The 23,777-nt window shown below is 43.0% G+C and overlaps 1 protein-coding gene across 7 annotated transcripts in view; it reads left to right on the top strand.

Moving 5' to 3' along the window:
- LOC111273721 (phosphatidylcholine:ceramide cholinephosphotransferase 2) overlaps positions 1-23,777 on the top strand; it is a 46,236-nt gene that overhangs the window by 11,371 nt on the left and 11,088 nt on the right. Inside the window, exons 1-3 of one of the 7 annotated variants that reach the window (XM_022855616.2) lie at positions 17,313-18,092; positions 18,585-18,696; positions 18,935-19,001. The exons of 1 other annotated variant lie outside the window; for it this stretch is intronic. Coding sequence is in view for 2 of the 6 variants with exons in the window: in XM_086973614.1 (XP_086829740.1) it covers positions 20,019-20,021 (3 nt within the window). In the remaining 4 variants the exon portion in view is untranslated. Of the gene's footprint in view, positions 1-17,312; positions 18,697-18,934; positions 19,002-19,200; positions 20,022-23,777 lie in introns of those variants that run through there. 5 more of the 7 variants (XM_022855615.2, XM_022855617.2, XR_015316067.1 and 2 more) reach the window with 5 other exon arrangements.

Below are 23,777 nucleotides of genomic sequence, written 5' to 3'. Positions count from 1 at the left end.
TGGACCCGTTAGAGGTACATTACGAAACTAAAAATAAAACACGTGAATACGTCACCATGCTGTAAGGAAAAACGCCATAAGACGCAATAAGACAATGTCCAGATTCAGCATATGTATGCGTGTGCAGAACTGGCCTATGATACTAGCGGCGTATCGGCGATAACCGAAATAAGAGATTTTAGCTTTATTAAGTACAGCTGATATTCAAAATGACCATTTGCTGCAAATAATCTCTTAAATGCCGATCATTTTGATCGCCAGAACCGCAACGATTTCAAGACTAGCTAAGTTCACCTTGTGGTTCAACTAAACGGTGCTAGTGAGCGTACTCCTCTATTGACTAAGAAAGTTCCAGCTAATATGAACATTCCCAAGATGAGACTAGATGAATGTTGGAGGGCAGAGTAGGTGAAGGTTATGTTACCATAGGAGGGTTTCATGCGTGACCTGAAAAGACTTATGAAACCAAGGAAAGATTAGTTTGGCACATTGAGCGAACCAATCTATTGTAGACGAGCGTTAGACCAAAGGGTTTCTGCGTCACAGACTCCAGACGCCAGGGTCAGCAATGCGGACAATAGCATCCATATTGCGATGTCATAAAGGCGGCCTTTTCAAGGTCTAAATTAATGGTGCAACGACATCGAAAGTTCTCTTTAGAATTTTATAAATTCATACACGAAAAGAGAGGCTCGTCACGAGACAACGGCACATGATAACTTGATTGGCTAGCGCACCGCTCAAAGTGGCTTTATGTAAAATACATGAAACAGAACAGGCACTGCAACTGTTCCGTGTCGTGTTAAACACACACACGTGAATAAATATCTGAGCGCGATTCCCGAGCGAGATCACGGATATAGGTAAATATTATTATAAAGAATTACAAGGACCGTTTAACACAATACGAAGCTTAGTTCGTCAGTCAATTTATGTATATTTACGCTACAAAGTCATACTTTTGACAATGAATATAGAATATATATAGATAGATAGATATGATTATTAAATTGCGTCAGTCTATTATTTAGACAATGTGGCGATTTTTTTTTTGTAGATTTTAAGCCTATAAACAGGCTCGGCGTATACAGACCTGTATATACACTTCTAGATTCCGTTGATCATCGGCAATACACATACAGATGGTACGACAAGCCGCGTATTCGTTCGCAAACGGAATAGAAGGGCGTTGATCGAAAGCTGATAAAACGAATACGTGTGCCATTTTCGCTTAGGGCACCAGTGGTCCCATTGATGTTTACGAATGCTTGATCAAAGCCTGAACTATCACTTTCTCTCTACGTGGAACACAAGTGCTCCCTCCGCTTGTTCTGTTCTATTTTTGTTTCATAGGCGACTAGTGAAGTATTGTTGAAGTCCGTCAGTATTGTACTCAGCTGGGCAGTGATTTCTATTATTTAGTCCTTTCAGACAAGGTTAGCTTCCAGACTCGTTCTCATGCATGCTACGGTAATCACCTTCAAACCTTGCACTTCTTTATGCCGTACATAGAGCAGTATTTCAAATGGTATTTGCAGAAAATGTGTTATAAAAATAATCACCATTCGTCAGACTGCTAGAGGCACTATTTGGCGTCCTGATGAATGAATAATCTCTGCAAAATTGTTAGCTTGTCATCCGACATACCCATCCAAGTGAAGCTCGTAGTCGTCTGAAATGTACTATTCTATCATCATATCGAAGTAGCTTTGCTGATTTAATCTTTAATATTTCGACTATATATACGGGCTGGCTTCTGCTACCGACAAAATGTATTAGATAGACTAAAGCAATTGTGTTCCTCGATCATAGAGTATGCCCTATTGTTAACGTTAGCTTGTTATTGTCGCTTACCCTGCGCCTGTGGCCTGAAGAGCCAGGTGCTCTTGGTAGTTTAGTTCTTCGAAGTATGTAGGTTATCGTAATAGTACGGCGTCTAAGCCCGCTCGAGGTACCACTACCCATCGCAATAGTGCGTATGCTGCTGTCGTCTTATCTGGCTTTACGACGCTTGCTCGGTTCCTGTAAACTGCCTCTTGCGTAGCGATGATACGCTCTTACTGTCCGCTGGAATTTTTCAACGAATTTAACATGTTTATAAATTTCTATGTGTTAACGCCGCCGGCGCGTCATCGCCGTAAAAGACGGACGACGTGGGCGCTGTACCGTTCGTTTATATAGCCTGGCAGATTATTAGTTTCGAGCTTGCTACTGCTTGGAACATGTTTGTGTTGGGTCTGTTTCGTAAACGATTGCCAACGAACAACGGTACTGTCTATCAATGTTTTTACCATCTTGCAGTTTAGGAGAGGCATACGCAATGTAAAAATTGCTTTTTTAATGTCTAAATAACTGTCTCCTGTGGAAGAGGAGCACGAGTCTAATGTTTGCTCACCGACCGACTGAATTGTGCAGCTCACCATTGAAGATAAAAGGAAAAAACACTTCAGCAATGATTAACAACTTTTTCTGGGAGTTGGGTGACTTAGAGTAAATACAATCTAGATTCATAGATCTGATTGCCTGGATCTGCTTATTAGTTAAGCGAGACTCCCATCACTAAATAGTGATAATATAACCATTGTTTTTAGCATAAGCTGGAAAATCGTTCTAGGCATTAAGAAAGCGTTTGTCAGTCAATGACGGCGAGTCACAGGAAAAACGTATTAACGTAGCTCATATGGTAATGCTATTGGAATTATTTCCTTTGTAAACTGATAATTATGGTTGATTACTGCATACGATTATTGTTTTTTCTATAGTTTTACGTTACAAGTTATAAGTTACGTACATCTCGGTCAAAGTAAGCGGATGTTATTTATAACGTTTCGTGAGGAGCATTACATTTCAGATAGCAATGCTTTCTGTGGGCTCCAAATATAATTGAGTATCTGTTCTGTATTGATGCATTTACTTAATGGGTAGATTGCGAATCAATAATTATCGTGTCACATTATATTTTGGCAATACGGAAATACTTCAGTATTGCCAAAAACCTTAGATAGCACCTATCCTACCACAGGTTCCGTTTTTATTGAAAGATAAACATACTACCAAATATGCTGTTATGAAACATTCGGCGTTCAGTCCGGCCTTCGGAATGGAAAATTCAATCACAAATTCGACTTAGGATGCTAAGGGAAACAAATGAGCTTACCAATCCCGAATGAGCTACTACGAGCATCTCCCTGCCCGTTACGTTTATTTTACTTCACCAGGATCCTTTCCTGTATACATCTACAGATTGTCTTTATGAGATACGCTGACATATGGCTCCATAGATACAACGAGTACAAGAAAATCAACTCTCGGTCGTCTGTAGTAGCCTGGACGTCAATTCATGCTGTACATGGTCGCAGTCACCTGGCCAATTCAATCAGAAGTCATGGTCCTGAGAATCGGTTTGCCTAAGAGTCTCGTTTCTAGCTTTTAGCCCGAAAAAGTGCTGTGCGGCTCCTTTGTGGCCACAGTTGGCTGGGGTATCGGCACAGTCGTCGGTTAGGTAAGCTGATGACTGGATTCGTTGATACGAGCTGTTAGTCTAGTGGGACCTAAGCCGACGGCGATCTGCATGTGCTATAAGAGCCTCTCAGAAAGCGACGGGGCAAGCAAGCGAAGAACCCTGTTAGCACAGACCTATAATGTAAGATAAACATACATTCTTAACATCAGAACACCTTGCCGTATAGCAGAAAAACCGCGCAGACCCTCCTATAATAGAGAACTAGCATGAAATCCTGTCAGCTCACTGCTTCAGTTGTTCGAGATCTCGAAGACACCAGATGTCATATCGAGTATTGTTTCTCAGTTCTAATAAGAAGTCTAGTATTGCTGTTTTTTTTTTTCAACTCAATATTCACATGTTGACTTCAGACTCAGTAGCGTAAACATTTTGAGCCGATATCGTATCTGCCCATTAAGAAAAAGCAAAGAAAAAATTTGCTTGCAGTGAGTGATGCTACTCGTTCTACGCGTTACGTCTATAGGGATAGGCCTACATGAGTGATGGAGACAGATATGGCTTCCAATTGTTTATGCCAACAGGCAATGACACCAAATGATTGCCCAAATGATAATCCTTTATTTAAGTGTAACTACAACTCATGCCCCCGTGCCTGTTAAAAGCGATGCTTCATACTGTCCTGTCCTATGTCTCGAAACAAAAAATTAATTCGGGGCGTCCATGCGGTCCGCTCTCTATTGTGCGTAGGAGACGAGTTCGAGACTATCGGTTGTAGTAGTTATCCTAACCCGATAACTAAGGGGTATTCTGATTGTGCATTTTCATAGCTCATTTTCATAGCTTCCCATAGAAAGAGGGAAGGAGCGACTCGTCAAGTTGATCTCTACATCTTTTGCGTTTTTATGTTGGTAGGACACTTTATTACATCGTGCTACTTGGATATAGTGCAAATGATGGGGGACAGAACGATCTTTGCGTTCTGACATTTAGCATAGCACGGCAACAGCCCCCTATGCTCGTATGTGTGAGTGCTCAGAGTTGGCTGTATGTAGCAGGTTCGATGATCATCAGTCGTTGACATCCTCGACGGCCTAGAGGTCTGACAGTATAAAATTGAAGACCAAATGATAGAAAAAGGGAATAAATGCCAATGAGTGTGTAATTCATTATTATTATTGATAGTTCTCTTCTAGCATCACTGCTATATCTATCATTATATGACCGTGTTGATGGTCGTTTAGTAGTTAGCGCATAATTGTGCGCTGTCATTTAGTTAGAGAGTGTTTTCATTAGTGCAACGAACAGATGCAAGATGATTTCTCCGAATTCGAAAGTATCGCATAGCGACATGAATTTATAGTATGGCGGCTGGACAGATATCGGTCTGCTCATACGGTGAGTTAGCATATAATCATGTCACAGGAAGGACGACGTGCTACGAGACATACATTTGAATCGACATCATATTTGTGATTTTATCTGGTAATTGTCCGTGTAAACGCTTCTCATCCGGTCGTTGGCTGTGTATTTTAAGCCAAACATGAATGATCAATACCTGTTCAATTAAACACCAACCCTTAGCATATGTTTTGCTTAGAAAGCTGAATGCTAATTAATAATCCGTTACATAATGGCGGTTTGTTTTCGAACTTCGCTAGATTCGATCGTTTCAATTGGCGTTTTCGAAACTGTGCTACGACAACCTCCGAATGAGCACTGATGCGTCCGCTCCACCTCCTAAACTATGGTAAATTCCCGTCATAATATTTATTAGTATTTATTTTCAAAACAATTCGCTCAGCAATTGTTTACTAGACGCGTAAAGTCATATGCATATGCGAGATTCATATACATTATCGCCTGTTGATATTATCTTATCGTCCTTACCACTGCTGTAAATCTTCGGTCATTGGGACGTTCGCTCGAACGTACTCTACGCTAAACAAACGGTCTGCACCTCCTGTTGCCAATCCTGGCAGGAGGATATTTTGCTTGTCCCCTTGACTCGATAGAAGCCGCCAAGGAGTGTTTCGCTGACGACTTGTCGACAAATCCTGCTCGAGGCTTTAAGCTGTCGCGGCGTTCTGGGATGGGGATATGTTTGCTAATAGGTACTTCTGTATGGGTATGGTTTTCCAGCGATATACTCGTTTATCATCCAAGTAGGTTGCGTTCAGTTGAAATTTAGCCGCTAAACGGATCATGCTTGCCCCTCTCTGCCGTGATTGATATTGCCACTGATAACCACTCCTTCCTAATTATTTACGTCCAATAGGGAGAAGAAGTATTTCGAATAAATAAATCTTCCGAATTCTACGTCCACTATTGCACTAATTAAGCACTGCAACACGAAACGAAGTGGGTCTGTGCCTGGTTTCAGGCCCGGATCATTTATGCACTTCTTCGAGAGCATTAATAGGCAAACCCTAAGGCTAACGATTATTATCGAAGTAATATATGATTTTTGTGCCTGAATAGCTCACGTAGAAGATAAGCCATGTTAGCTGTCATTGTTGAAGGCTGTCTATCGAGAACGATGTGCGCGTTTTACAGATAGAAGTGATGTATTTGTGTAACTTTCGATAAATATGCGTATAATTCGATAATCGGCTCTTCGTCTAGCTAAAAATTGAACGTTTACTTCAGTCTGTGAACAACAAACATATATTGGACGTCGATGTTACCAGCAGAATTGTATTTTTCTTCTTCTTCTTTTTCTCTATCATATTTTAACTTGTGGAACTTAGCGTAACCCGTCATGAAGTAGTGTTGTGTGGCTGATGCTCACTTGATTTACGTTTTCGTTTATCTGCGTGGTAAACAGTATTGATTAACATAAAATCTGCGAAAACTAGTGATCTGTGTAGATCAATGCGTAAACAGCGTTATGAGTGGTAGCTGATTATTATTCTATTATTATCTGATTATTGTTAGCTATCAACGATAACTAGCCTCATTGATACCTTGTTAACATCTGGACGTATTTGCTTTTGCTTGCCTCTGTTGACTCTGGGCCGGTAGATGGTAATGAACCATCTACCGGCCCCGCTGTTGACAACTCACATTCTCTCAAGAAGTCACGCTCTACGGTAGCATTGCTATAACGTTGGCCTATCCATGTATTTGCGCTTTGTACAACTGCCATCCCCGTTGGCATTGTCATCCCGGACAGAGGAAACGAAGCCATCAAACTATGGATCGCAAACCATATGTGCACAGTCAGTTTTAGATGCCCGGCCACCGCATCGGTAGACTTGGCGAATCCAGAACCACGGGCTGGCGGGCATCAGTACTATGTGCTTTTCTAATTTGTCAAATGCGAGACGTCTCCCTTCCATCTGTTACTCCCGCTCCATCTGCACTCCCGCTGACTAATGCGACATCGTCAAAAATAACTGCTGTAAAGACGTTTGTGTGCGTTGCTTCCGAAATCAGTTTGCGACAAATAGTGAAAAAAGTAGCTGACTGTTCCTACAGAAAGACCAATGGGGACCGCGACGCGTCATAGCGGTGGGGGCCATGACATGTATCGATATGACCATGACCATCATGTTTTGCATTGGCTGTTAGACGTTCCTGATTTTTCCTAGGAGTAATTTACGCCTCCGCCTCTTATTCGTCTGACGGTCCATCAGGAAAAGCTATTCAGTAGCGGCGGCGCATGCCTTGCTTCACCGTGCTCGATTGGTTAAATAAATAGGCAGAGTAGTGCTGGTGGAGTACAGAAGGCCTGCATAAACTGGCGGCATTGTGGCTGTTTCGAAAAGGATACATGGACGTACAGCGCAGAGCGAAGACAAAAGCGTTCGACGGAAGCGTATCGTGTCCATCGCAGGGCCACACAACTGACACTCACTAGTGAGTGCTACTCCACTATACTAATGATACTTGAAAAATATCAGAATACAAGAAAGCTTAACAGTCGCCGTTTGCTCCTTTATTTTCACCTAATAGGAGAACTCTACGCTGGCTATTGGCTATCATTTTTAGTAGCCGATTGGGCAATCTGTATTGGCTAAGCCAACGTTCACTATCTTGCGCTGAATTTATTGCGGCCCGCGGAAAGGTTAGAGGCTAATACCGAAATTTCCGGCTGGCAGATGTAAGGATCGAAGACGGACATCATGCTATAAAAATATTAAAAGTGATAAGGTGAAAAGTAACAAAAATCGTCGTAAAAACTTAATCCAACGTGGGCAACAATAGTATAGTGGGTTCTGCTACTACACTCCTCTATGCGTGGCCGAGTAACCGAACGGACAGACATTACAGACTATTTGACTCGGTCACATGAATATATACCTATGCGTGTCTGTGTATATGCTCATATAATAAGAGCATTTTTCAATTGCTTATACCAAATTGGGGCATCAATTTATATGACATGATTAGCAAAACCAGTACAATTCTATGCTGTGGACAACCCTCGGAGGTCTCTGATCTACGTTGCGAATTTCAAGCCATAGAAACAAATACATAGTTATTTTCAAACTTAGCTTACTTTATGGTAATTGAAAGCCTGGCGACGAAATCCTTAATATTCTCGGTAATAAAATATGAATGGTCTATTGGTGAGCGGTCTTTAAAAAGCTATTTTTTTTTTTCTTAACAAAACCAAATAGGACTAGTTTCAAAGGCTTATTTTGTTTGAAAAGACGTCGACTACAGCGTTAGGCATCTTCTCCAAGATTACACGCTAGCCGGCAACGTATCGACACTTATGTAGCTCACATTCCCGATAGGACTTGTTCAGCTGACGGACCCGTTTCTTCGTGCGGCATAGACTTGTACTTCGTTTGTAGCAAATAGACTTGTTGAGGATTTGGCGCATAGCCGGCGACGATCACACGGTGCAAACAACCGAAACGCCGTTATACCCGCTCTAATTTGTCGGACATTACCTATACGGCGGTAGCATATCAGCGTTGCTGTGAAGCGGCGTCGAGAAATGGTTTCGGCTTGTCCTTTTACACTATAAGCTCTATAATACTGCTGTGCACGACCACGGAATAAGACACACCAGCGAAGGTAGGCTAATATAAACAGGCCGACCAGCTAACCCTCAAGACTACATTACCTCAAACTCGGATCCAAGACAGCTGATCGACGCGGTCGCCCATGGTTGGCGGAAACAAACGGACCTTCACGCGAGGGAGTAAAATCGCTTGCATTTAACTGAAGGAGTTGCACGGGACCCTGATCCTATTTTAGCTGCGTCGCTGCAAATTGCTCAGAGGTGTTGCTCAGGGAACATTGCTAGGTTTCGCCTGAGATGGTTTAACCAGATATATGTGGAGGTTTTATTAATACGGTAGGCTATCGACCAATGCCCATTTTTTTCATGAAAAGAATAAAGGTTTCGGTAACGATACGCATTTCTTCTGCAAATATTTGGATACGTCCTACATAGAAATGATTTCGTCGACAGTGATACAATCATGTAAAAATATTTTTCAAGCGGCTTTTTTTTTCTATTTTCAAGCATAATAAATGGAAGACTCATTCTGGCAGCTGTAATTTTTTTATTAGGAAAGCTAGACCTTTTTGATATTGTAGAGCGTTGCTTAAAACAAGCGGCAAAAGTGTAACTCAGCACGTGTCCGTTGTTTTAGCGAACAATATACATTGTCAATGCGTATTGTTGGTAATGAATTCGGTGAAAAGCATAGCTTCGCTCGCAAATGGACCAATTGGACCAGTATCTTTATCGACTGAACGCACACACAGCGCAAAACCTGTGAGACTTTCAATATGTTATGTGATATATACACTGGGTTCTTTGCTACCACACTAATAGTCTTGGTTACCGTTTAGGCGGGGCAAGCGTTTTTTTTTGGCCAAAAATGGCCTAAAATGGTAACGTCTATCGGCGAAGAGGTGACCTAGCAAATATGGCGTAACTCCGTGGCTGCAGGTGGCAGTCAATTCGATGGGGAAAATGACTCCAACGGGACAGTCACTAATACTGTTAATACTGCTCTGTAAAAAGTAGCTGCGAAGAAATATTTTAATAGAAGAAGTGGTTTTCCAGTAGGATTCAAGGCTAACATACGTATTTTTTTGTTTATTATATTTATTTTTTTTATATATTTTATAATAAGAAAGGTAAAAATTGGCTTATATAATGATAATTCTTATTTTGCCCCTTTCCGACAGAGCTTCTTATGTTTTACAGTTGGTGATGTTTCTTTCATGATTTTGTCTGTTTTCTTCGACCTTACCTCCATTGTTGACGCCTATTCACATCAACCGGTAGGTTAGTAGGCTATGTTCTCAAATCAGTCCGTTCTAATCGAAGTGCCGGTTCGTTTCGTCGTTTGATGGCTGGATGACTTATAGGTACAGGACGAAGGCCTAAAAGCATTTTCCTGCTCATGAATGCATCGGGCTGAAAAACATTCTACATGCAATATCGTATTGTTACATACAGTGATGTCATCAAACTGAATTTGCCGTAGGTGTGAAGTTTAATCCGCATTATACGCAGAATCTTTAAATTGATTTAACTCGACACAGAAAGGTAAATCAACTTGTTTCTTATCTGGAAGAAAAGAACTCGATGCAACAACGAAAAAAAAAAACATACTTCAGAGTGAACCCTCATGGTTGAATTTTTTGGTTGAGATGCGCACGATTAGCATTCATTCTACAGGTGCATTGTACGTACATATTTTTTTTTTTTTTTCATTACTTTCTTCAATACTTTCCGGGATAACTACTGCTGGTGTTCGGCTGCTATAAAACAGTCCATATCTTGAAGTTCCATACGTTTTTCCCGTCCAACGCTGTCATGCAGTGGGGATACAGTTGTGGCCGCCTCAGCTTCCCAATGAAACGTTTTCCAGCAGCTGTTAGATAATGAATGATGGCTTTATTGCTCACAATCGGTCACCATTGTGCATATGCCGGCTGTGCACCTACAGCATATTCTACTCTATATAGCGTTGCTGAAGGTGGCGGTTCGCCTGCTAACTACAGGAGAGCTACATTTTCGATTCGCCCATGTGGCTTATATCACGTTAGGTGAAGACCGACTTCGTCATATATTAAACTATGGCGTCCGCCAATGGCCGACTCGGACGCCGGACGAAAGAGGCCTCGAACCCGGAAAGAGATACCAGTGTAGGTGAGGTACAGTATTTCAGCCCACGCGACGAAGCGTTGGCTGGTTACCATGGTCACATGAAACACTTGTTATTAGTAATGAAATAAATATAAAACCCCTTAGTTAAAATCGATGTTCATATATGCCCATGTCTACAGCCTTACACCAGAGGGTTGTTTGTAGCTAACATCCCTTTAGTGAACCGCAAACTTTCCGACTGGAGCTATATGTATGATGCAAAATGCTGTAAGTTAAGTGGCTCCCTATTGTTTGTTCGGATCTGAGGCATTGGCAGCGGAAAGGAATCGCACGCTATGCATGTTACCACTGTTACTGTGCAACGACTATCCAACATATCGATTCTATACCTGACTATTGAACTCTACTGCGACGGTTTTAGTCTTAGTTGACTTGTCGAGTATATAATGGTGACTATTGGCTTTTTTAGGCATTCAACTTTCGACAGTAATCTCCAAAAAATAGTCAAACGTGTAGGTAACGTGTGCAAGACTCGAACTAAAAATAGAGCATATGGGAAACTTTAAGACATCGGAAAAAGTCAATCAGATAAGTTCCTCAGTGTTGCTATCGGGGAAAATTATTCTCGCTAAAAACCTTCAACAATTGCATTTGTCGTTTACCTGTCTACTCTTATCATGCAAGTACAGCAGCACTCGCAATAAATCCTATGATAGAGCAATGAGTAAGCTACGTTCCTTAACCGTACTATAAGGGAAAAATCGCCATCTGAGATTTGAAATTAAAGGCTAAAGATAGACAAATATATAGTAATTCTACACGCCGATAACGTCACTAATCCTTACTCGTTGTATTATTTAATAGTGTACACGAGTAAATGGGATGAATGCCTTCGATACTTTAGAATGACGCTGCTACGTTCCAGAGGTCCGCTACGTTCCACCATCTACTGAAGTAGATGAAAACACTTCACATTCACACTGTCCAGATTATGGAATGGCTGCAGTGGCCCATTTATTTCTGTTGATGAGTAGGACCCGCATTTATTCATTGGTTGGCAGCAGAAGGATAGTGGACGTTAGGAGGAGCCGCATGTTCGTCAGAGAAAGTGTGATACGTTCATGAAGTGGACGTCAAGCAGGACGTCACATCGCCTCAATTCTAATGGGATCTGGTGCTTGCCATCGAGCCATAGAGAAATGTAATCATCATTTGGGCAACGGCCGACAAAAGTTCGTTCGGCTCCAAGCCGTTTAGCTCTACAACGTAAACACTGCCGCAAGTAATAGCGTCACGATAAAATATCGATACCTCAGTTAACCTTTATCAAGATTCTGCTGTTATTCGTTGGCAATGTTTATGCTATCTAGCTGGCTGGATGATCAGGTGAGCAACTTGTGTGCTTATATCCTTATAATGGCGGTTTTTAGACTTATAAGGGTTACTCTTATAATGCCCAGTGGTAGACGCTAATCCCTGCTGCTTGCCCGAGCTTTTTCGAAGGCTAACAATTTTTCGAATGTGATCTCTGCTACGCTGTTGCTTTCTGTAGTTTCGAAATTGTCCTTTGTATGTAAAGTTACCTGTATCTACATCCGATGACAATATGAAAAGCACTCGTATAGCCTGATAGACAACGGTTTAGCCGAGACTACTGTGAACGTAATTGATGCCATTATGCTGGAAACTTAGCATCTCTAAATAAATCTTCTGGCCGTTCTAGGATTCTATCACATATCTTGCACGTTTTAAAACAGGTGATTGAATCATCAAAATCATATGGACTACAAACATATATTGTGACAACGACACCCTATCTACATTTGTGTATTTAACGCAACTATGATCATCCGCGGCGGCGGACGCAGTCGGGCATTAACGTACAAAAAACATTTCCGCTCTTCGAAATAACCGCAAACAGGGCTATTGACGAGACGTATCTACAGCAAAGCTGTAGGACGCTTTGTTCCTATTATTTATAACTATACGCCTCCGAAGTGGTTTATTATACCTCAATTAATTGGGTTCCCCACAGGGTTCTGTTATACATTTTGGGTTTTCAATTTAGCTGGAAATGTTAACGATAAATGAGATGGGACGAATGGCGTATTGTTGAAATGTTAGGTCTTTTTTTCTTATTGCAACTGTTGCATTTGCACATGCATGCTCGTGCATGTAAAATGCACGAAGTTTCAGCTGTTTTGAGCTTGAACTGGTTGAAATATCCAAAGAAACTTGTCCATGCATCGTTACTCGTGTCATAATCAAGCAGAGTATCACCCTGACGTTCTCACTTCATTGAAGTGTGAAAATGCTGGCTGGAATTAAATTGTGGTTCTCCAGCATATCTTTGACAGTCAGTATCAATTGCTTTAGCCGCTAAGTTTCGAGTCACACATGGCATCTAAGGATACGAGTTTTTCGAAATTACATATAATCTAAATTTCATGTACTATTCATGTCTGCCGTTTATCTTGCGACTAGCCAAGGTTCGATAGTGTTTATGGTTTGTGGAGTTGTTATAACATCTCTAAAACCCGACTCTGCTTTTCGTCTAGTAGTAAGCGCTGAAGCCTGTTTTTATGCCAGATAAAAACTTTGTTTTCAGGTAAAGTAAGTTTGCATTCATTCAGCGTGTATGCGCGCACGGTATACATGCCAATAGCTAGCCAACTTGACCTAGTACAACATCATTAGATGAAGCTGGCATTGTGGCCTGTGGCGAAGGGGCCTCGATGATAGAATTTGTGTGTCTAGTAAAATGTTTGGGATAAAACTGCAGGGTGCTTTCTCCCGTTAACTTCAGCAAATTTCCTGTGTGCCGCACGCAATACGTCTACTGGCTACGCTACGCGGAGCGCTTCCTTACTTCGGGAAGGATTAACGCGTGGAACCATTCGCTATGCAGATCTAGCGAGTTTCTTTGTTGATAACATGACTAAATTATATTTAAAGCCTTTGAACGGTCTGGCAAGCGCGTTGTCTGACTATCATCTCGCCAGAGTGTAGCCGGTTGGATGCCAAGAGACGTTTCGGTCACACATCATTTCTATAATAGTCGAGTAGGACGTTCGACCATGCTTATTGTCTTGTAAATTCGCAGTGAATTTAAATAAAGTAAATAGGAAGCTTTATGGGCGCCTTTATGTCAACTACACGGACGAATTTGCTGCTCTTTACACCTCGTATCTCCATACGACCTGAAGCCTTAAGCTATTCTACATATCCTCCGATCCTTCTAATAATCTGTCAACATCTAGAAAACATCTCGTTCTGTATGCGGGCTGTCTAACTATAAAATATGGCAGGATTATTTTAATTATCCACGTATTGGTTTGCTGTATCACCTCATCTGCACCGATTTTTCCTCTCGTTCATGACGTCTCTTCGTTCGTGCGCAACTTGCGGCGCGCATTCTTTCCGATCGCTCATATTTCTATATTATTGAAACTTACCTATTATATTGTTTTGCTTATGTATTAATGATGGCAGAGATCATACTGTATATTTGCGTATCCTTTCGCGGTCTTGGCTGTCTCTTCACTCCTTTTTCGTGGAGATTTTCAGGCCCTTAAGCCGGCTCGGATTCCTCAGCGAAAAAAAATTACCAAATGGCCACAGACGCTCAGCGACCCGTGGATTGAAATTCTGGTCTAAAACCGTTTAACCTTCTCATTGGTTCTTGGCAGTTGGCCCACGGGTACACGACCCCGCTGTCGTTTATAGCTGGGAACGAGTGTGTGTTTAAGCATTTATACGTTCGTAGGAATTCGTGTGTGTACAGCGGCCTGTCGCACTTGTTTTTTCAGTAGCGCATGATGACTCTGTAAAACGGCCTCAGTGCTAAAACATACGATGAAGTTTACCTATTTGTCCATCTTGAGTTGCCCAGGTGTGGTTTCTAGTCGCGACGCAACGTGAGAGAAAGAAAACAGAGCATTTTCCGTTAGCAAGTCACCAGCGGGCAGAAGTCAGGCCCATCTAGACTGCGACAGGTGAACTAGTAAGTTCCTTGTCTAGCCAGTTTGTGGTTATCGCTAGTGTTGCTGCTGCCGGGGAGGCTGCTAACCGTTTCTATTGAACATACTTCACACTTTAGTACGGATAATGATAAGGTAATCAACGCAGAAATCGATGGTGGAAGTGGTTTGGCCAGTGGTAGAGTTATGTGCGGAAGGCACTGCTTCACTCGCTTAGTCGAACGGTAGGTACTGTTGATGCACTTCTCAGAAATAGGCATCTGCTGTTGCAGCTCTATTGCGTACGAAATTCACTGGCTTATAGTTGCAAAATCTTCCGTTTGCGCACATCGATACTTCGACAAGGAGAAGGAGAAACGTCCTCACGTCGATGAAGACCACCTCGTAGGCAGAAAAATCAACCGTACGTGAACAACAAATATATCATGAGAAGCTTAGCAACTAATATACAATATATATAAATGTAGTAATAATAATGATGACTAATCGATAATGAAGATTAAAAGTATTTTATTGAACTATGCGAGACATGTTCGTTTTAGCAAAGGTCGCTTGTATTTTGTGTTTGATCATATGTCTGATGTCATAGTCGTTTCTGTTTCTACTGGAGGCGTTTGCAAGATTATTCGTCACACTGTGTGTTGTTGTTAGTATTGTTATTATTATTGATATAACCCATACTTGATTTTCTGTAGATCGACAGGTAAGTTAGGGTAGAAAACAAACGCGTTGCATATTCGACATATGTGCCTGGAGCAGCAAGCTTATTATACTGTATTATATTTGTACATAAATCTATCCTTATATCTAAGAAGCTGAAGGAGGCAGTAACTCACAGGGTTCTTGACGCACGTGTACCTCTCCCATCGTTCGCTTTCACGGTCAACGCCGGTTATGTTGTATTATGTGCGTCATCGTTTCTATCGTCAGAAAAAATTGTCAGAAAAGTAATGCTGCTACCTCTGGTGTGATTTCGTCATTCCGACAATGACGGCTTCCACGTATGAAGCACGGATGATGATGATGGCGTGGTCTTCAGATTCTGTTGTTGTTGTCTCGCCTGCCTGCCTGCCTGCCTGCCTGCGGCACTTCACGGCAGCGGGATTAGGCGTCGTTCGATAATTGCTTAGCGGTCGAACTGACGAGAGAAAATTTATTTTTACCACCACGCAAAGTAAATAGCTACAAGAGCCAGCAAGGTAACGAAAGACTCTCATTTTGGATACCGCCGTTCTGAACTACTAGTGGCTGCCTTGGTGACGGTCACAGTTCGACCACTATTTGTTGTAAACGTGTGCGCTATCGCTAATATTATTATTATCGCTAATATTAATTTAACAAAAAGTGGTATAATGTTTTTCAAGCTACGCCGTATATTGATGCAACTGGTATTAAATTTGGGTTTACAGAACACTAACAAGAAAACTACGTTCGCATATTTTTTCAGCCAGAGAAATTTTAAGTCAGATCTTTAAGTTTGCTCGAAATTATCTTAATCGCAGCTCTAACGTCTCATCTACGAGCAGCCGACTTTCAATTGACCTTTGGCAAAATCTGATATGACACTGGCAGGTTCGAGTTGATGAAAGGTGTAGTTAGTTCTCTGGGTTCTTGTCATTGTGGTGGAGTATTGTAACATAACACGACTCACATAGTAGAATACTATCTTTATACTTTAACCCACTATCTACTTATCCCAGATCTGAAATTCGAGGTGTAACAGCGGCAGCGTCTTTCGTAAAACGATGACGAAGACGTCGCCCATCAGAATAGAAATAACAACAAAAGCAGCGAGATATGACGACGCTCGCCAGCGGAGCGCTAGCTGAGTACCATTACGTGTAGATGGACGCACAGTGTATGCGTTTACACACAGCGAGATAATACTGTGTCTGATACATCAGATGATGACTAATGATACAAGGAAATCTGAGCTAAGCTCCGTCGATTGCGGCAGTTATTCTTTCGTTCGTCAGCCACAGCCAACGAGGATCTCAATAGCTCGGCTGTGGATTGACTAGACGCATTGTTGTAGCCGTCAATTGCAAACGGGCTTTTCTCTCTCTCTTTTCCTCTGTCATCGAATTTTGCCTTGTTTCGTTCTGTTCAGAGAATCGTCCTTTTATATTTATACTTTTCCTGGCATTCCTTCCTTTTGGAAATAAGCTGACGAGATGGCAGATGCCAGCAAGTAGAAATCGATCGATATTGTATAGTTCGTTGGAACGGGCCCGACTTACAGGCATAGCTTTTTGTAGCGCAGTCTCGTTGTTCGCGGAAAACAGCTCAATACGTACGTACGTACGTACGTACGTCAGTCCTCTTTTCTTTCCCCGTACAGCCCTCTGTCCGCTTCGTCATTTCAATCCAGGAACCGATTGCTAATGTTGCCGATCGACGTCGAACTGGAGGAACAAAACGCTACAGAGGGCAAAAAAGTTAGCTACTGCAGCGCTGGGGCTAAGCACAATCGATCACAAAGACCAACTCAACTGCTCAGCTTCGATCGCATGGAACGATTTAGTTTAATTATTGGCTCAGATCGAACAAGTGAGCGATGCTCCAGTCGAACGCCCAGAGAACAGCGTCAACAGAACGGCAACTGTTGTACCATAGATAAACAAACAAAGCCGAATGCTGTCGGCTGGGTCCGGAGACGTGCGTGAAACTGTTCGATTGTAGATAATGCTCAATGTGGACAGATGCTAGCTTCCTATGCGTTTATGTAATGAATGAATGCACTGAGTAAAGGGGACGGCCAGTAAACAGAATAACGACGACAAGCCGTAGTTGGCGCTCTTGTCGGCAAACAATCGCCAGTTGACGTCTATTTCACTCAGGACGCTACGTGCGTCACAGTAAGGCAGAAATGTGTACAGTATTAGTAGTATTGGATAGGGTTGAGAGTGGCTAGTCAGTGAGGATTACTCATCGATGGAGTGAGATTGTCATGGAGGTGGCAACGCAGCGGCTACGTCAACTTGCAGAGCCCACTCGCTGCTCCTCCTGTTAGTGGTACTAGTAAATTCGCGCGGATCGACAACGCTGTATCGCTTATCATTATCAAGTCTTTACTCTCGTGCTCCTCTTCAAAAGGCAAATACAGCGACCCTGTCCTTTGCTCCACACCTATCCACGGCGTTTGAGTCATCTTTACTTCGATTTACGTTAGTTGGTACGGCCAGACAACAAACGACCGAATCAACTGAGCAATTCGATGTAGCGCGCGCCACTGTGCCCCGTGTGGGTGTCGCTACCATGTCCGCACGCCAGAATGGCAGCAATGTAAGCTGGCATGATCCATTGACCCTCTCCACGAATCTGTCGCTAAGGAAGCACCAGCGCCCGAGCGAGAAAAAAATACAGTTTTTCGCCATTGCCGCCGGCACACTCACAGAAGTTGTTACTTTTTATGCGGGCCTACAACGATAACGTTGAGAATAGGGCGGCGGGGCTATGTTGAAGTATTACGATGTGGTCATTGTACCGTTGGTGATCTTAGGTCTGACTGCCTTGCGTATATATACGTTGGCGATAGAGGATGATGTTGTTCTGCACCATGACTGTACGTGGTAGACAGAGTATCTCTTAAGCGGTAAATTGCTATTTGTTTATGGCCAGCTCTCGACTGCAACCGTGTGCTTATCAAATTATCGGAAATGATGATTGTTGAGCTGCTTCGCTCGCGTCTATTGCTGGTGTTATGCTCTCTCCCACGAACCGTTTGTGTGACGATAGCTGCAGGTGACGAGCCGTTTTTTTCGATGACTGTAGCATTTAAATACAAACAATTACGTTAGTTAGTAAGTCGCTCGGTGGCTGGCTACTTTCGAACGTCGGCTTCTTCTCGCCTGACCTTAACGCCTTCAAGGAGAAGATGGTGTAAAAGAAAAGGAGGCCTCGAACGACTGAAATACCCATCCGATCTCGGCACCTTCTTCTCATGTACTAGTTGGTTCCGTTCCTGAACTGGAACAAACACTTAATAGATTTGCCACGTCTAATCAAAAGAGCTAACATGAAAATTGCTTACGATTTTTGCCCAATGCCACTGTAGTTGTTACGGTTACCGTAGAGACCGTTCCGGCACTTCATATGCGAACCAGTGGGTAACAGAAAGAAAACCGTGAGCCACTCCGCGCCTATCAGTGCCATTGCAGATCAGGCAAGTAAGTACTTCAGGTTCTATTAAATGCCTGGCTTTTCTGTCGCAAGGCATCTTGTTCTTTTTCGTTTGTTTGTTTGTTTGTTTGTTTGTTCCTAAACCACACAATAATTCTAGTAGTGTCTTCCATATCAGCAAACAGCAAAACTATGGATAATGAGTGGAACGCAATGGATTAATCGTTTTTCATTGACGACGCTTCTGAAGCTTTACTAAAACGTCTATCGTTGCCATTGTCGTAGGGCGTGGTGCGTTATCTGTCACGCAATGCCTATCATCGTGGCTGACGTGAGCTAAAGTGGTATTCAGGTACGTTATTGTTAGAGTTTTACATTCTAGTATTTTGCTTTGTAGCTGCTAGTTGCCACTGTGTTAGTATTACTGCTGCTAGTGCTATGAAAAGCAGCGGCCCCTACGTGGTGGAAGTGCTTTGTTTGTGTTAACAAATAATCAAACGACCCCTGCTAGAAATCATTGGTAAATCCAACATAGTAATAAGTGACAACGTTAGTATAGTTGAACTTTTCGTTTTTTCATCTAAGTAAATGCTAATTCGTCGTGTCTGTCCGCTAAAGACACGCACATGGTGCTGTTTATTTTCTACTTCTTTATTTCGTCTGGTCTTCTATCCGTCTGCTATCTCGTGTCTTAGCTAGACAGGCAGTATGTAGCCTCTCGCCACCGAGTTCTTTCTATGTTCTGGTCTGGCGGCTGAAAATCATCGGCTGCACACCCGAACGTATTTTTTCATTAAAAATCATCGACTGTAGTCATCATCATCATCGGCGGCGGCGGCAACGTTATTACCGTTCTTTAGCATCGCTTTGTGTTTCCAAACTTCGTCTTCGTCGCGCCTCTTTCGTCATAGATGCCTGCCGGATCGCTTTTTTGTCACTTGTTTTTGCTCTAGTGGCTGATCTGTTGTTTGCCTGTGGATACGATGAGCTGCGTCCTTCATTTCCTGGGCCGCTTGACAGCTCAGCATGAGTGTCGGTGATGGCGGCGTCGGCAGTGATGTTAATGATGATGTTACTCTGATGGTGATAGTGCCGAGCGTTTGTTCCTCGGTGTTCATCGCAGAAGCCATTTAGATAGTTGATGTTACAACAACAAACGAGCGTCATATCTGCGCCTGTTTAGTGCGAGCGAAGCTGTAGAGAAGACGGGCGAGTAGATTTACATGCGGCCGCGAATTTGTGTGTTAGAAATCGGGCCGCCAAAATTTGGAAAAATTCACTTAGGGGGCCGCGTAGGAATACACACACATATGACCCTGTGTGTATTTGTTGCCTGCAGTCTTTTAAGAGCAGAATAATATCGGCAGACATGGTAAGCCCACTCAAAAACTTCCTAGACGTTAGCCGTAGCTATGTCACTCAGCGTCTTTGTATGAACCTGACAAGTCAATGCCAATTTTTCGTTTCGTCTCGTGCGTAGGTTTGTCGCGTCTTAGCAGGCATGCACAGTAGATACTCGGGGCAGCTCTTGCTCGAATTTACATGGCAAGTTTCGCCTGGCAGGTCAATCCACGATATGCATTGTCCTTCGACATTTTACCGCTGGACACATAGTCGGTTTTCCTTGTCCTAGCTGACCTCTGTTTCCACCGTTTAAATTCTGTAGGTATTTATTTTAACCGACTACTTTAAACGGACTATAATATGTAGTAGACTGGCGGACGCGCAAATATAAAACTATCTTTGAAATCTCACCGTAATAATTGTGTTCGTATGAGTCATCATGAATAGAATTATCATGTACTGATAAGACCTGCAGTAGTCATCTTTACTTGTCAGGGTAATAATCGCAATAATATTAAGGACAAATTATCGATGCGTTGCTCTAACAAAGTCGTAATTGTCTTACATAAATTCGTCGATAAGTCGACTAAGTGTTATTGCTAGTGGAGTAAGCACGGGATCGGCACAGTAGAAGTATCGGGCTTATTTGTACGACTCTGGTGTACTAGAGTGGCAGTAGGTGTTGTAGTTTGATAAGACAGAGTAGGCTTTAGGTGCTAGCCGTTTCCCTTTAGTTTTAGTCCTTGTTAAATAGGGCCACCATCTTGCCTACCAGTGCGATTGTTGCGGCCGCGTCGAGAAAGTCGCTTAGCGTGGGGGGGGGGGGGCAGGGATGTGCCGATAGCGTCGACAACAATAGCTGGAGCGGCAGACAACAGGTGTAAGTTATACCGCACAAAACTAATTTTTCGCTGTGACATTGGCGGGCGCTTGTAGTCGGTTACTGCTGGACGTGTTTGCGTATCTGTGGGTAAGTTGCCAGGGAACGGCTGAGTGCATCGAATGTGGTAATGGAAGCAGCATTCCAGTATAAAGGCGAAATATAGAACAACAATCTAGTAGCGACCAAACTTGTTCACGAGCGACCTAACTATAAGAGTCCAGATAAAATTCAGCAGTCACAGCCGCTGCCGCTTACCGTAACAGACATGGCATAGACCGCAGCAACTGAATTCGAGGCAGCAGTAACAGCAGCACAGACTGAAACCACTCACTGTTCACACTGCTGCTACGAAGAAGATTGGGAACCTGTCATCGCTAACATTACGACGATACTGTTTCTAGAAACTAGAAGCAGGTACCTTATGGACGAGGTGCAGTCGGCTCAGCAGCGACGTCGATAGCACCATCAACAACAGCGGCCATAGTAGTCATTATTCAACTTGTGTTTTGCTAGTTCGCTGCACGTCTGACAGACGTCGATGTAAGCAGCACGCAGTGAACTCTCAAGCTAGCGTGACATTCAATTTGGCTTTGTCGTTGTCTGTCGCGACCCTGACTTCTGCCTATCTACAGCCGCTCGATCGTTCGCTGTCTGTTGTGGGCCTGTCGATCGGCCTATTAGCAGCTCGCACCGATGTCAAATTTGTTGGGTTTCTGTTGGGTGGCAATGTACGGATTCCGTCAGAGGCCAATACCGCTCACTTGGTACTGCAACTGATCATCCTAACAACCAATTCAGCTGCTGCTTAGAACCACAACAACGGCAAAGATAACGACCGCTGCAATCGATGGGTGGCAAGGTTGCCTGGCAGTTGATAGCGGTGGTAACATTTTATTCAGCACTTTGCTGTCCTTCGCCCCTCTAAAACACGAATTGTCTGTTGACTATTGTAATATGTGGGAAGAAGTGGCTTTATTTCAGAGGTGCGTCTGTTCTGTGTGGTTACCTATAGTGGATCGCTAAGCAGAAAAGGCCTAGCAACCGCTCTCTTATGGTATCGGCCAGCAGAGTGTTTTGTGTTTGTGTATGTCGTCAAGTGATATGGAATGTGTGAATTTCTGCGTTTCAACATACACCTGTGGATTTGCTATCGTGAGGTCAAATCGATGCCAATCGACAACTCCTACCGATAGACACAATGGATTGCATTGTACTGACCTGGAAGGATCTAGAAAAACGACATTAGACTGACCGCTTCTCTATCGACTCCACCGTCCCCGTCTCTCTGAGTTTTACGCCTCAATAGAGGTCGCCACTGTTCCTCTAACAGCGCTGTCATTTGCTGACGCGCCAAGAGCGGCAATTATAGGCTAAACCCAGTATAATCGTTCACATTTTTAGTATATTTAAAATATCTAAGTAAGTGGATTGCCTAGAATATTTAATAATAATAAATATCTTATTTTTGTTGAAACAACTCTTTCGTCCTCGATCTTTTGTATCGTCGTTTTCGCCCCATTTATTTATTTCTCGTATCTTCCTTTTCAAGTTCGCTGTTGTGTGGTCATGACCAATGGCAGCTAACGAACCAATGACAGCACACACAGAAAATCTGGTCCTCGCCATCTGTTATGTTTTCGGGGTGCTATTAAACCTGCGGCACCATCTAGCGAGGTCAATTGAAGGCAATGCTTTATCTGTGTCTGTGAACAGACACTGACTTTGACAAGGAATCAGTCGATCGGTCGGTCGGTCGGTCGGTCGGTCAGTGACGCTGCGGATGAGATGACGCTGGACGCGCCAGAAGCGATGTGTGGTAGGCGCGAGCCACTGCTAGCGTTACTGCATAAGCGGTAACAGTTATTCGTTGTAGCAGTTGCGAACGTTTAAGGTTGATACTGGTGGAATTAGGGAGAAAACGAAGTGTAAGGTCTCCTTTATGAAACTAGAAATCGCAGCTGCTTCTGGTACGACATTGGCTCTCTGAGTATTGACTGGCCGGAAGCTGCTATCGCTCACTCTAAGTCGTGGCCTGGATCAGGCACTTTACGCAGGTACAGACGAATAGCACCAAATGTCACGCAATCGGCCCTGCTGATCTCGCTTCCTTTGCACCCTACAGCTGCTCTGTTACAGTTACCTGCATGTTCTTTGTAGAAGTTATGTTGCCTTTGAGTGTCTATGCAGCGCCGGCCGTCTGCCGTGGCCAAGCAGCAAACAACCAACGGCTACACTGTAACTGCATCAAATTCAGAGTAGCAGAGATTTATCGGTAAATCCTGTGCTGTACACAAGCCACGTGAGGAATTGTTATTGCGCTGTTATTCTTTTATCACTATATAATGTCGGTTTGTATAATCAGGACAGCATCAGGAAGATGGATGTATGTGAAAGTGAAGGCGCAAACGGGATCTGCCTCGATCTTCCGCTCTGTCTCTCATTAGCATTCTTATTTTGTGGGCTATTATAGATTGCTATGAGACAGAAGATTAGAACTGTATGTAGAACAGCTACGCGAGACACGCATATCCAATGGATGAACTGCTACTTCAGAGACTCGGATGAAACAAACTAGTTCTACTAGCATCGCTCTGCATAGAAAAGCGCGTCTAGGCGCTAGGTCCGAGCAACGGAAGCAAGCCGCGATCAGCCTTGCTTGACTCTCTGACTCGGCAGTCAACTGTCGATGAAAAGAAGTGGCTCAATGCATTAAAATGAAGCGGACACATTTCGCTTAAAGAGGCGTGCAGGAACATCATGGTTCAGTGTTGTGTCACGAAACATAAAATCGAATTCATAATAAGACTAGATCCATTGTAAGTACAGAGACGCATAATTTCCTCTTCGGTAAAATATGTCAGGTGTATTGTACAATTGTGACAACTGGGTTTAATGTGGAAC

Source organism: Varroa jacobsoni, unplaced genomic scaffold, assembly GCF_002532875.2.
Source record: "Varroa jacobsoni isolate VJ856 unplaced genomic scaffold, vjacob_1.0 scaffold_221, whole genome shotgun sequence".
Taxonomy (NCBI): domain Eukaryota; kingdom Metazoa; phylum Arthropoda; class Arachnida; order Mesostigmata; family Varroidae; genus Varroa; species Varroa jacobsoni.
Note: the sequence above shows the minus strand (reverse complement) of the source record. Positions and strands in the feature narration are given on the sequence as shown.